The sequence below is a fragment of the Chlamydotis macqueenii genome, chromosome 20 (assembly GCF_036417535.1).
Source record: "Chlamydotis macqueenii isolate bChlMac1 chromosome 20, bChlMac1.mat, whole genome shotgun sequence".
NCBI lineage: Eukaryota > Metazoa > Chordata > Aves > Otidiformes > Otididae > Chlamydotis > Chlamydotis macqueenii.
The window spans coordinates 1,389,353-1,403,745 of NC_141575.1; the positions used below are offsets into that span (position 1 = coordinate 1,389,353).

At 49.6% G+C, this 14,393-nt stretch overlaps 1 protein-coding gene across 4 annotated transcripts in view; it reads left to right on the top strand.

Annotated features, from left to right (window-relative positions):
* Nucleotides 1-13,853, top strand: part of NR6A1 (nuclear receptor subfamily 6 group A member 1) — a 92,926-nt gene extending 79,073 nt beyond the window's left edge. For all 4 annotated transcript variants that reach the window (XM_086763903.1, XM_086763904.1, XM_086763905.1 and 1 more), the window contains 3 exons: nt 3,586-3,707; nt 5,882-6,034; nt 7,020-13,853. In XM_086763903.1, coding sequence (XP_086620029.1) covers nt 3,586-3,707; nt 5,882-6,034; nt 7,020-7,108 — 364 coding nt within the window. In that variant the 3' untranslated portion in view covers nt 7,109-13,853. The remainder of the gene's footprint in view (nt 1-3,585; nt 3,708-5,881; nt 6,035-7,019) is intronic.
* Nucleotides 13,854-14,393: the final 540 nt, after the last annotated feature.

The following is a 14,393-nucleotide window of genomic DNA, read 5'->3' on the forward strand; positions in this document are numbered from 1 at the left end:
CGAGCGAGAGGTAAGAAAACAAGACAAAGAAGGAATCCTCGCCCTTCAGAAACCAGCAATTCAGAGCTGGTTGCCTTGAAAGTCCTTCAGAGAAGATTTGCACATGGATGAAAATAGGTGTTCTTGGGAGCAGAATGTTTCTGCAGTCTCTTCTTCTGATGTAGCTTTTCAAGTGTCATTAATTGTCATTAGGAACACGGGAAAATGCACACCAAAAAAGCCGTTTAGAGGGAAGTTGCACAGATGAGGGGTTTACAAGCTGCACAGCTCTCTCCCAGTTGTCTTCATGGTAGCTCAGCCGTAGCCTGACTGTCTGCAGGCGGCAGTGGAATAGTTCCTGGGGATCTGTCTCCCTGTCCAATGCAGGAAAAAAGCTGATCCCTTCAGATTTGTGAGGGGCTCTTTTGGAGCGGTGTCCAACTTATGGGTTTTCTCGGAGAGCCCCTGTTTCTTTGGAGAGCTGTAGCCTTGATCAGTGACGGCAAACCGAAGTTCATTAGATCTCTCAGTTGAAAAAAATCTCACTGAGCTGTGATAGTCTGGCACTCGGGTTAATTTCTGTTCTTATTTAGCAAAATGGTGTGATGGTAGTGCTTAGGTAGGTGATGAATGAAGGCATAGGATGAGCTCCCTAGCCCCTGTGTTTTAATCACTTCTAACAACTGGCTAAATGTCCTGTTTGCCTGCTAGATCAAATGTTTTCTTTTACTGTGCTGTTTTTCTGGAGATGAATATGAAATGAATAGATTCCTGACCTCCCCCAGCACTCCTGATAGCGCTTCCCTTCCCCCTCCTCCCCAGCTGATCCCGATAACTCCCAGCCAGAAACTTGCCTGGTGTAAACTGCAAAGAAAAGTGTGTGGAGGAGTCAGTCCTCGAGAAGAAATAGGGCTGTGAAAAACAGAACAGCTTTGTTTGAAAGGGGGAGGAAAGTATGCACAGGAAAGTAAGACAGTTCAACTGCAGGAATGAGAGAAGAGCTCTCCTGGATTTATGAAGTGATGAGTGGCTGGTAAAAATGTGCATGCTCTAAAAACAATTAAACCCAACAGACGACTGAGTGGTCTTTGTGCTCATTAACTTCTTGAGCTTTGCAGTCTTGCACCTGCAAGATTTTTAATGTCAACTTGAGAGCAAGAAAACTTGTACAACTTTAGATTAGCCGACAAGGCTTTCATCACTTACAATATTACTTTCTTGAAGAAGTGACCTGCAGTTCAGATAGCTTGTTTTCACTTCTCTGAGGTCAAACTCCAGCATGCATTTTACAAATAACTTTGAAGTAAACAAATACACATGCCAAAATAAGGTATTATTCAGTGGAAAAGGTTCTATTTTTTGTGCTATTCAAAGATGGCTTTCTGGCTGTGCTCTTGTTCTTTGTGCTGTACAATGCCAGAGCACAGCTGAAGCTTCCCTAAACACTTCTGTCCCACTTCTGAGCATTTTTGCAATATGCGGTTTCTTTGAAACCGGGGTATTGCTGTGCAGTGTGTTCCCGAGAGGCTGTTCTGGCCATTGGCACGCGTGGGATGGTCCTGGAGCGTGCCTGTGGGCACCCACAGCCTCCGCGCCCTCCAGCTCCGCCTCTGCCTGTGGCTTACGCCATGGCTTTTTCGTGGTGCACGCGCAGGGTGTTGCTCCTGAAGAAGCAGCCCAACACCCCCTTTGGCAGGAGGACCTCGCTCTGCACCTGCAGTGTCTTCATCAGGCAATTTCCCAGGAGATTTTGGGGAGATTTACATTCCCTGTACATCAGTGTGCCCTCTCCCACCCGTCTCTGTCGGTGGCTTCCCTTGGGCAAGTGTGGGTGCTGAGGGGAAACGTGCAGCTTGTTTTCAGCAAACGGCGCAGGTTCAGAAATGAGCATGGCTGTAGCCAGTGATACTCCAGGGCCGGCATAGATGGTGGATCTGGATCCCAGCAGAGAATCCCTGGCAGTCCGCACCAGCAGCAGTGCTTTTCTGGTTGGATCTTGATAGACATTTATTTTGTGCATTGAATCTTACACATCCAGTTTAGGGGGAAGGTTTAGAAGGAAACGGCACGTGTTCCTTAAGCTGCGTGACTCAGCCTGAGAACTTAGCCTGCAGTTTCACTCCCTTGGATGTTGGGTGTTTGTGGTTTCATGCACATTTGTATTTGTGAGAAGGATCCTAGCCTTCCTGCAGTATGTCTCACCCCAGAGGCTCTCAGCTGAGGAAAATTAACAAACCATAACGAACAGGCAATAAATAGAGTTGTGTGGAAGTACAGGATCTGTGAGTCACTCCTGGGAATTTTCAGGAGGTGATCTTCCTCACCTGTCTGTCAGATAAATGCGGTGTGTGCCACGGTTGTACGTGGGGCAGTGTAACTCCTCGGTGTTTAAAACAAGCTTGTTTGCAGCGGCACTCGGATATGAGAAATGGTAGGTGCTTTTGTGGTTGGAAACGGACTTTGTTCTGAGCGGCAGTGTCTGTGCAGCAGGGTCTGGAGTGTGTGTTCCTGCGGTCCTGTACCGCTGGAGTAGCCCTGCTGGGGTGCTGCGCTGTGCAGAGCCAGAGCCTGGGGATTGCACTGATCTATAGGCAGTGGATGAAATTTAATTGACCAGCTTTGTAAAACAGAGGGGTTTGTTTAAAAAAACCAACAACTTGGGTGTCAGGTGCGGTGTGTTTGTTGCAGAGAACCAGCGTTTCTCTAACGTGCTGTAAAGCAGCATCAATCCCAGATCTGCTGGGGTGGGATACGGGGTGCTGTGCAGCTGTACGGCTGTTGGGGACACCCTGAGGCCCCCAAGGATGTGTCGGTGTTCCTGTTGCTGGCCAGTGCAGGATACGTGGGGCTGCTGCAGATGATGGAAAACACAAATTGGAGAGAGGTGCGAGGTGGTGAGGGGCGAGAATGTGTGAAGCGCTGCTGAGGGTGACTTGTCTTCTGAACGGGAGGGAACACTCCAATTGCTAGAGGTGCTTTTATCCTGCAAAACCACCCGTCAGCAGTGAGGCGCAGTGCTGCACGACGTGGTTGTGAGCTGCTTTCTGCCATGGATAAAGGCAGCCCAGCACCAGGCAGACAGATGGAGTACCTGCTGACCCTGGCATCTAGCAGGACAACGGGCGTGTTGCAGGATATCTTCACATCCTACAAGAGCACGTATCACTCCACTTTTCTATGAAGTCCCGTTCCCCAAACTGCTGAGTTAAGTCTCCTATTAGCCCAGCAAAGTACAAAGGCACAATCCTCATTAAAATCTGGGGAAATAAAAGTGTGGGGAGGCAAAGCAGTGCGCCTACAAGCATGCAAGAAGTTTTTGCATGTTCCTGGCTCCATCAACCTTTTTCCTCTGTCAGAGCAGGCTGGTGATGAACTGAAGCACCAAGAGATGGTTTTTGTTAGCAGTCGAGTTTGTAACCGAGTCATTTTCCTTCTTACTTCTACTTTAATTTAATGGTGCCAGCAGACTTCAAGCAGTTTTGGTGACAATTTGTTTTAATTCTCTTGCAAGATGTTAAAACCTCTGAAGTTATGTTTAATAAGCTTCTTGCCTTTAATGTGTGGACTGTGTCCTGTATACGTTGATGTCTGATCTCTATCCTCCAGATTCAGTGAAGAGGGGATGGAGGTGATGGAGCGGCTGATCTACCTCTTTCGCAAATTTAACCAGTTGAAGGTCAGCAACGAGGAGTACGCGTGTATGAAAGCCATTAACTTCCTAAATCAAGGTGAGTCGATGAAGAGAAGGTATCGGTCCCCCTAGAGAAATTATCTGAAACAGTTGGAGCAGTCTTTGCTTCCCTGTTGGGAGGAAGGGGTCTGAGACCCATGGAGAGGCTCGAGCTCTGAATCCCCTCTGTATGTGTTTGCCATCATGCAGACCATATGCCATGCAGAGCAGGATACTTGGGTACCCACATGAAGAAATCCTGGAAGCTAATGAATTCGTTTGCCTAGACAGTTTTTAATGCCTTTAAACAGAGGCACCAAGAACAGTAGGTGTGTCACTTTACATAGGCACCAAGGGTACCAGTACCAGAATGAGAACAGCGCAGAGAGGCTGGTGAAACCTTTCTGGGTAAGGTTTGGGTGGGTGATGACTTACCAGCTGCTAATGAACTTTTCATCAAAGAGGTGTCATCTAAAAGTATTATTTCTTTAGGTAACTGTTTTGGCAATTAACTAAATGATACTTTAAAGCCAGTTAATTTGCATGACTTTATTTTCTGAAGTAAGCATTGACTATTTACATAACAACCTTTCAGAGATTTCTGACTAGAAAATGTTCATTTTCCTGCTTTAAAGGATGAATTTGTAAAACCAGTCCTCCCTTTTTAAAGAGCTTTTCTGACTCTTTAAAATACGTAACTTGAGGGTATATACTTAGGTCACCTAGTTGGCTTCCTGCTATTTAGATTCTATACCTAATGCTAGCTCTTTAAGTGAGACGTAATTGTGACTGAAGTATTTATGTGCAGGCAGTGAATTCCGCTGAAGGAGGGACTGAATCCTCCAGCTGATTAACCAGCCCCTTAAAGCTGGCAGTCCAGGCTGCTGCAAGACCCTGGACCTTTCAAAATCCATGCAGAGTAATTCTTCAACCTCGGAGAAGATCCTGGTCATTTCCTAACAATTGTAGTAGGCTGAAATAGATCGGAACAGATTGGGTTTGTTTCTCAGTAGCGCTTGTCCCTGTTTCCACTGCTTGTGGATCCCCTTTCCCCGTCGTTCATCGTGGGGCCTTTCTTCATGTTGTAAATGAGGAAACCTGTTGAGAGGCAAATGGTGTTCCACTGTAATTTTGGAAATAAATGTCCCCAGAGTCTTTTGTGTGGTGAAAGATAGTTGCAGTCTGTAAAAATGTGCTGCAGGCTCTCTCCTCCCCCACTCATTTCCAGCAGGAGATAGTGCTGACGCTTCAATCTGTGCCGGGCTGAGGTTCCGGTTTGCTTCCCTGGGCAGTTTCCTGACACTGGATAATACACTTCTCGAGCTGTCTCCATTGTTTTCCAAAATGTATTTTCATTAACTTCCTGTCTTCTTTTATTTTTAGTTGAAGTTTGCAATTTTTTATGTGAAATACCTGGGAATTATTTTTAAAAGTCAGCTTTTGGGCAGTAGATAAATGCCTCTTCCGTCAGATGGTCTCACAATACTGAGCCTGCACTGAGGGTCCGCAGCTTCCTTGCTCCACCATGCTGGATCCTTCCCGGGCCCCCCAGCAGCGTGCTGATGTTGTTGATCACACTGAACGGTGGCAGTGGAACTTCCTGCCAATTTGATAGCTTGGAAACGTCCATTTTTTCTTTGTGTGTGTTGCCTGACATTGGCAAAGCTAAACCTAAAAATAAGAAGTTGACAAGTTTATAAAGCTCATATGACATAATTCATAAGCAGATGGGGAGAAATATGATGATACCTTGAATTATAGTGTTGAGTTCTTTCCTCAGCCAAGATGATATAGCTAAAATCAACGTGTTTCTGTCTGAGGAAGTATTACGCGGAATCCGCTGTAAGGACTAAACCTTGACATGCAGTTGCTTTACACCAGGCAGGCGGGGATTTAATGTTGCTGGAGCTCTTATCTCTGAGAGCATCCATTGAGCTCTGCAGATGAGCAGCTTAGGACATTAGCTGTTCTCATCCTCATCTTTTGTGGAAGGAAATCCTGTACCTAGAGTTGTGTAAAGGCACATCCGCGATGCAGGGACACCAGGAGGGTGACGGGAGTTTTAGTATTTGTCCACCCGGGCAGTTGAAGGCAGGCTCTGAAGCAGGGACCCAGTTTAGAGTTTTAGCAATCACTCTGTCTTTCCTGAAGAAATGGCAATAAATGTGAGTATGCTGCTCTTCTAGGATGTTTCCATCATGCCTTCATTCCTCTAATCATATTCACTTTCAGACATCAGGGGTCTGACTAACACGTCCCAACTGGAGCAGCTGAACAAGCGGTATTGGTATGTTTGCCAGGACTTCACGGAGTACAAATACCCACACCAGCCAAACCGTTTTCCGGATTTAATGATGTGTTTGCCAGAGATACGATATATTGCAGGTAACTTCTTGAGCTCTTCTCTCACTGGGGTCATGTGCAAGTTACAAAATTTGCTTTTAGAAGAAAAATAGCTGAATTCGTGTTGACTTTGGTGGAGGGTGCTTGTGTGGGACCTTTTTCTGTTGAAATTTCTTGCCCACCTTTAAGCCAATCTCACGTCACCCCTAGCTCCCCCAGCCAGGCTGGCTCTTTGCAAGTTGTCCCTGTGACGCTGGCTGACGTGGTGTTACGTTCTGCTCCCGAGTCCCCTGCTCCCGGGAAGACAGGCCTTGCTCTGACCTGCCACCCTTTAAGTACTTTGGTCAGGCTCTCCTTTCATTTTCTTCCTTTCAGTCCCAGTTTGGAGGCATTTTGTCTCAAAAGGGTGTAATCCTGGCTTGAGTACTTATAAGGAATAGAGAGATCCCTGAAATGCCGTTTAATTAAGGAGCAGATGATGGGTACAGCGGCGGGCAGTTCTGCAGTGTAAGCCCCAGGTTCCGGCTCGTCTGGACCTCTGAAGTCCGCAGGTGAATTTTCAGATGCAGTTGTGTCGCTAATTAGATCTACAAGGTCTGGTGTTACTGAAACAGTTTGTTCCTGAATGTTAGGGCAGAGGGAGATACTCTGCCTGCCTGCTTCATCCTGCTCCGTTGTAACAAACTAGATAATGATCACAGAGCAGCTCTCGTCATTTACTCATTGAGATCAACAGTGGGGTTTGGGGAGAGATGGGATTTAGTCTTTCCCGGTTTCTATAAATACTGCTCCATTGTGGACAAATCATTTTGATCTGACTTTGCCCATTTATTTTGCTTTCGATTCAGTAAATAATAAATCCTGTTGTGTCCAAATTAATATCAAATGTCTAATGTAGCAGTGGGATGATTAACTGTTTCTCTGAGAGGTTCAAGGTAAAACCATCTCCAGCGTTGCTGGCTTAGGTGTCTCTGAAATCTGATTCAGGAGTGGCTGCTAATTCTGTTTTTTTTTTGTTTCTTACCAGGAAAAATGGTGAATGTCCCCCTGGAGCAGCTGCCTCTCCTTTTTAAGGCCGTTCTACATTCCTGCAAGACGAGCGTGAGCAAAGAGTGAGCCCAGCTCGCCCCAGCCGGTGCCTTATGCTGTGCCTCAGGCCGGGAGCTGGCTCACCCCAGGAGAGGGGCAAACACTATCCAGGCAGGCGACGGGGCGGTGGGCGTCCCTGCCATTGTAGCAAGAATCTTCTTTGTTTGTTTTTGTTTTTTTACTCTTTTTCCTATATATTTATTTCACGACAGAGTTGAATGTATGATCTTCAACACAATGCACATGGTTCTGTATGAATGCAGCAGATGCATTCTCCAGCGGTTTACAGAATGTGAAGATGTTTAATGTTACAGTGTTTGGTAGGGTTAGTTCTTTTGTACTGGGGGGCTGGGGACCGAGATGACTAAGACTACCTCAAGGAGAAGATGCTGTTCACGCACTGCTCTTTCCATGATTCGTATCCAGAAGCGTTTGTCGTAGAGAGCAATCGGCCTCACCGCATCGACAGAGCTGTTAGTATCCCAGATGGACGATTTTGGAGAAGTGGCTGGTAGACAAGTGCCAAGCTGTTTTTCTTTAAGTATAATAATGATTTTTAGAAGGTAGGGAGTGGGGAAGAAGGAAGAGTCTGTCTAGCCAGTTGGTTTCTTTTTCCCCTGGCAGTTTTCAGATGCAGGTGGTAGCTCCTGCGGTTTCCATGAATCCTGCTCCAGCAGGATCGTAGCGCTCCCGAGGTGCGAGGGGCTCGCTGCCCCTGTTCCCTCCTGGGAGCTGCAGGAGTGGGCTCTGCCCCAACCCAGCCTGACCAGCTGGCCTCTCACTGTGCCTGCCCGCCTTTCCATTCGACTGAAACTGCGTTGCTGCAGTTTGTAGCAGGCTCTTGGTGTTACGCAAAGGTACTCTTGTTGCCAGAGAACTGCAAGGAATTTCTCATCACTTCCTTAACATCCATTTTAGGTTCACAAAAGCAGGAAAAACCTACTTAGAGGAGAGGCAGGGTTGCCCTTTTAGTGTATTCCTCCGGGGTGGTGTCAGGCAGCCCGTTTCTGGGAACAGTTACCATCCCCTGTGGTTAAATGTGACCGTGGAATGGGGATAAGGAGCTCCGGTGTTCTCTGGCATGGCTTTCTCTGCTGGACTCAGGGAATGCATGATCCATAGTTGTATCCTGCCGGGACCGTTCTGCTGCTTGTGGAATCCCTTCTTACCAGGAAAATGTTGTGTTATTGCAGTACTTGGTAAACTGTTCTGTCCTAGGTGTTGCAAGGCTTGGATTTTCCACCTCGCAGCCTCCACACCACACCACTGCACAGAGAGCTGCTTTAATGACAACTGGTTAGCGGTTTGAGTAATTGCTAAGTGTGAACCTTTATCTCGAGTTGGATATTCTCGTGGGGAACCTCATGGCTTCCTGCTCATGGTGGTGGTGGGGAGGTTGGGCGAGATGCTCTTGTTCACATCTCCTTCATTAAGAATGAACTTTCAAAAACTCAGTCACTCTCCTAGGCAGCCCTGTCGCCCATTCCTTAGATAGGACCCTGATGTTTCTGTAGCAAGAGGGTTCATCAATAAGTGTTCGGATGCTGTTTCGGGAATATTTTGGGACACACCTTCTGTTCCTTCAGGATAGGGGGAACCTATAGTTCAGGATAGTTGCTCCCTTTTTGTCTTGGCCTGATGACAGCTGTGTGGCACGAAGTGAGTACTGCTCAGAGGTGCTGAAGCTGCTGTGAGATCGCAATGAATGTGACGGTGAACAGGAGAAAAATCTCATTCACCAAAGTGGTCTTTCCTTCCCCCTCACCCAGCAGGCGCTCCCTCAGTTGCAGCCTGAGAGACGCTGTGACTCGCTGGCTTGGCACACCTCTCGGTTAGTCTGCGCCGTGTCCCGGCTGCCCACCGCTGCGGCCAGCCCTCCCCTCGGAGACGCGCTGCTGGCTGGCCGCGGGCCTGTGGCGGCATCGCTGCCTTTGCAGCCCCTCTTGGGCATCTTCCAGCTTGATGGTTTCCCTTTTCTAAAAGTCCACTAGCTGCTCATTTGTCATTATTTAAATAGGATGTTACGGGTAACAACTGCTGGGCCCAGCAGCAGTTCAGCTTGATAGAGCTTCACAATCCAAAGGTGGCTCCGTAAATCTCATTTTTATCTGACCGTAAGATGAGACAAGAGCGTATTTCTCAGGAAAGCCTTCTGCATACAGCCTATACCTCAAGCGTGAACGGGAAGATTTTAGTGTATCTGTTTGTAAGTTAGAACGTATTTCTCAGCTTTTAAGTTTAATTTCCAAATAGCTTGATATGATCTTTTTATTACGGGTTATCTTCTGGCTTGCTGTTTTATACACTCAAGGAATTGTTAAAATTGCATAGGAGTAATTTTATTCTACAATTACTGAATTATTATAATCTGATGAATAAGAGTTTGTTTAATTAATGTACATAAAAGTGGTCATCTTATTGCCAAATACCCAACAAAAATAATCTATTGGATATTCCGTGTTTATCCAAAGGAGACTCCCAAGACTAATGCTGTACCAACAACGACAAAAAACCTAAGTTCATTTATGATGACGATGAATGGATAAGAATGTTCTACTTTCTGTTGTATAAAGCAAATTTTACGAAGGTTGATTGGCAGCAGGATCCCTTAACGAATAACCCATTTGTTGTAGGGCGTAGAAAAGCCTTACTAAATTGACGAGTGAGGAGGAAGTTAATGTACTGAACCGGAATCTGGCTCACTGGACAGTCATTCTTAATATCTTCTGCACCAGGTCCTCTATGGCTTGTATTTTTTAAACAGGGTAAAGTGAATGTGTTGCATTGCGAACTCAGGTATTATGAGAAGGTAGGAACGTAGCTAGAGATGTAGAGACGTTAGGTCAGTCGCTAGATGTATTTGTGAATTTGGTTTGAAGGACACTCTGGAAAGGTTGGAATTTTTGTTCCATTCTTCACCTAACATTCGGTTTACAGGGACTCATATTTTATTTGTGCTTAATGCTAGTAGGGGGAAGTTCATTATCTTTGGTATCTATCTGCTCTTGCTTATCTGACCTTCTGTCATAGAGAAATCAATCAACAATAATAGTCTTTGGTAGAATTTTCTGCCATGACAAGTCAATTTTTATCCCCGATTTGAAAGATGAATTGGCTGACTGACCCCCTCCTCTCCTTCATGGCGTTTGTGCAGATGGAAAGCTGAAGAGTTACTTTTAATCCGAACAGAGATTTGGGACATAAATTTGAAGCGCTCAGCCTCGCGCATTCAGAGCGGCTCGGCTGAGGTTTCGCAGCTGGAGGCTCATCCCCCAGGACAGGGAGCAGAGCAGGAACGGCTGCTGCCGGCGGACGGGGCTGAGTCCCAGTTCAAGTGGCAAGACCCCGGGACCTGAACAAAAGCTTTTTCGAAGCAACTGGGTTTTCTGCTGCTGCCTGCCTTTGGGCCAAGCGTCTGTCCCCCGAGCTGAGCCCTGACCCCGCTGTGTGTGCCAGTAGCGGGTCCTTGTCCTCGGCGTGCCCGGCCCCTCGAGAGGGCTGGGGGCTGGAGGGACGACCAGGATGCTCGGAGATGCCAGGTACCTGAAACTGGTGGGCTCTGGGCACGGCAGAATTGATGCAGCAGGAGCTAACTCTCCGGCTGTTCTGCATACATGTTAGCTACCTTCTAATTCTTAATAATGCCAGTGGTGTTCGTCTTTCTGGTCTCACGCCTGCCAGCCGCAGCGCTGTGCAGAGCCAGTGCTGGCTTGGGGCCCTCAGGGTGCAGCTCTGCATTTTTATCTAGTTCCTAAATCCTGAGCTTTCACTGTCTCCAATCACACGGAGACCAAAGAGGGAGCATGGCATCTTCAGGGTGCAAAGCGGTCGGTCGGACTGCCAGCTGTGGCGCAGCCCGTGCTGGTGAGCTGCTGCCCCAGTAACACCAGTTTTCCCAGCGCTGTCGCGTTGCTGTGGGCGAGGGTCCCAGCAGAACGAGCGGGGCTCCTGGCCGCTCTGGCGTTTCGGCAGAGCCGCTCTCGCTCGCGGGGGAGGCCTGGCTGGCCGTGCCCCTGCCCCGCAGGGGCCATGCAGAGGTTGGAGCTCACGTCAGGTGCTGCTCGCTGCCTGTCCCTCCCTCAGCCACACGTGGTGGGATGTGTCCCTGCTCTTCAGGCTTCTGCACAGAACCGCAGCCACCTCAGGTTTAGGATTTTAAGTCTTGTCCTTCAAACCAACTTTTGAAAAAAAACCCAAAACTTGAATTTCTTTTATCTTTACTGCATTTTTAAAAACAAAAAAAAAAGATTCTTCTGTGAATGTGCTATTTACCGTTCATTCTTTCTTCTCTCTTGGTTTTGATTTGAAGCTATGAAGCTTGGTGTCTGTGAAATGTTGTTATTTCTGTATTTCTCAGGATAATAAGCGGCAATCATCCCTGCCACATGAAAGGCAGGAGAAAGGGGGGAAACTTGGGGAACTAGTTTAAGTATGAAGCTAATTTTTAAGTTGTAGATGATGTGTAAATGGAGGGTGATACATAGGATGCCAGTGTCAAGCTGTGGCGTTTCTCTGTGATCACGGTGTGTTGTTTGCAGCACACAGAAGCTCAGGGATAAGTATTTAAATGTGACCCAGAGAAACCCGAGTTTTGATGTTGCAGCCGTTGCTTCTTTCATGACTTGTTTGGAGGACCCTCTGAAAGCTGGATAAAGCTCCCATGTGTTGATTCTGGGGGGAAATCTTTCAGTTTGGCTTGTGGGAAGTTTGCCTGCTGAAGGCTTAGCTGCAGTCTGATGGGAAAAGTGTCCCGAAGACGCACGTTGCCGTTTGGGCTGCTGCGAGGCGGTGGCAGCCGCGGCTCGCCCTACCCTCAAACTGGGAGCCCGCGCTCCCCGAGGGGCTCGCGGGGAGACCGGGGCCGAGCCTGGCGGTGGCCGAGGGGCTTTGGGAGAGCAGAGAGGCAGGAGGGTCTGGTCAGGGCAGCAGGTAGGACCCACCAGCCCCCGCGCTGCCCTGCCTCTGCGCTGGCTGCAGCCCCTCCGCCCTGCGGCGCCCAGCCCTCCTCACCCATGCTAGGAAACAGCGAAGTGTTAAAATATCATCGTTTTTGGTAACTTCACACTTTCGCTGAAGGCAGGTGAGCTCCTAGGGCCGGGAGAGGTTTGTCTGTATTTCCACATTCGCTCATCCTGCTGCCTTGATATTGAATGTGTTTTCATGTAGCGCTCGTGGAAAAGGGGGACATCGGCGTTTCTCAGTGTCCCTGGCAGCAGTGTTCTGCACCCAGTTTGTTGGTTGTGAATTAGAGCATCTGAATTTCCCGCCAGTACAAATTTCTCGTCGTGCGCCGGTGAGGTGGCAGGCTCAGTCAGGCTGCTTGGGAGAGGTGCTGCGGTGTGAAACGGGTTCGGGTGCGGCTGCGGGGCGTATCCCTAGGGCCCCGTCCAGCCCGGTGCAGCCACAGCACTGGGCAAGAGTCGGCAGAAGTTTGCAGGGCTCAGACCCACCTTCCTGGCCCTCTCGCTGTCCAGGATCTGCAGATCTGAGTATAAACCAGCCCTGCCAAAAGCCAGTGAGGCCAATCCAGGCATTATCTTCCCTTGGGGAAAAAAAAAAATTAAAAAAGAACTCCTGTGCAGCCGACCTCTAACAAGTCCATGAAAGAAGCAACGTGGCTCAGTGAAAGAAATGCCCTCAAGGGCAAAAAGAGACAGAAATTGAAACCAGATGACGATCAACCTTAACAAAGCCTTTTGTGATTCATTGTTTTCTTTCAATTTATAAAATGTCTTGTAATAGTTGATAACATTATTGACTCAATTTCCATAACAAAACTACCTCGTGTGACATCCTGTTTATCATCTCAAAGGGATTGTGTGAAAAACAAAATTCTGCCAGCGCGTGTTGCCCGGACAGGGGCTGTGATGGCTGGAGTTGTTCCCTTCCCGCCGGTTGTGGCTTGGTTCCTCTCGCTGCCGCGGCCTTTCAGCCAGTGGGTGATGGTTTTGACCTTGCATCCCGCCTGGACCCCCGGGAAGGCGTTGGGCTTGGGCACCGTGCTCTGGCCCAGCACCGATGTGCCGTGAGGCGTGGGTCTGCGAGGCTGCCGAGCAGGGCTGCGCTCCGGCGTCCCTCCCCGAGGAGCATGGCCCTTGCCCGCAGCCGCGGGGCGGGACGTGGTTTGGTTTTTGTTGGTGCCCACCATGCCACAGGCGCGGTTCCAGCTCTGTCCTGGTGCAGACACGATGCAGAGGCTGCGTTTGCAGCCCGGGACCTCGCAGAGCCCTCACGCGCACGTGCTGGGCAGCTCAGGGAGGAGCCGGGCCCGCTTTGCTGCCGTGTGCTGGTGTCGGCCCGTCGCTGGCCTGCGGGACGTTTCCTAAATAGGTTGGTTCCGGTCTTCAGGTCCTGCCGGGGATGTTCCAGGTGATGGTTTCTCCCAGTAAAACACTTCATTTTTCCCACGATCCCTTGTGTAAATCAGGGAAGCAGGATGTTGCCTCGGCATGACACACGGTGAACGCTGGCACGCTCGGAGCCGGGGCTGGGGCAGGAGAGCGTGCCGGGCTCTGTGCTGCGCCGCTTGGGAGCCGCCTTTCTGTCACGCTACGACCAAATGAATGTTTCTGCCGGCACGTCTCGGGCGCGCCGCGGCACAGCCGATCCCCTTGTGCGGCAGGACCGGCACGAGTCCGTGTCAGCCCGGCGTGCCCCTGCCCCGCTGCTCTGCTCTGTGACTTGACTACCTGTGGAAATGTGACCAATAAGTGTTGAACGCATGTTTAGCGAGTGTTAGCTGTATGAACTAATAAATGTGAATTGTTCCGCACCCGTGGTGTTTGCTGTTCACTTGCCCCCTCCCCCTTCAGCAGCAGCTCTCCCTGGGCGGGGAGGCACCGTCGGGGTGGTGGAGCCCAGCGCTGGTGCGCGTGGTAGCCGCGGCGCTGCCCTGCCTGCCGCCGTCCTGCGGTGGGGCAGCAGGAATTGGCTGTGGGTCTGGGGGTGGCCTTGGTGCTGTCGGTGCGGCTGCGGGCAGCGTACGAGCCCTGCGCTGGGTGGCTGGCAGCGTGGTCCTCTGGGCCCTGGCATGCAACGAACACGCAGTGGTCCCCTTCCACTTCCCAGGCCAGGAGAGGAGGAGCTGGGAGGATGGGTTTTCTCCGTTTGGTCATTGCCCCATCGCAGCCCGAGGTGCCCGCCATGGCACTCACAGCACAGCCGCGCCACCGCTGTCACCCAGGGGTTCCTGTCGGTGGGACGGCCAGAAGTCGCAGCGGTGCAGGTGGGCAGCCGTCGCTGCAGGTGCAGCGGGAGGAGGGTTTGCACCAGCGGCAGGAGGAGACCCGTGCGGCGGCGGCTGCTGGAGGGA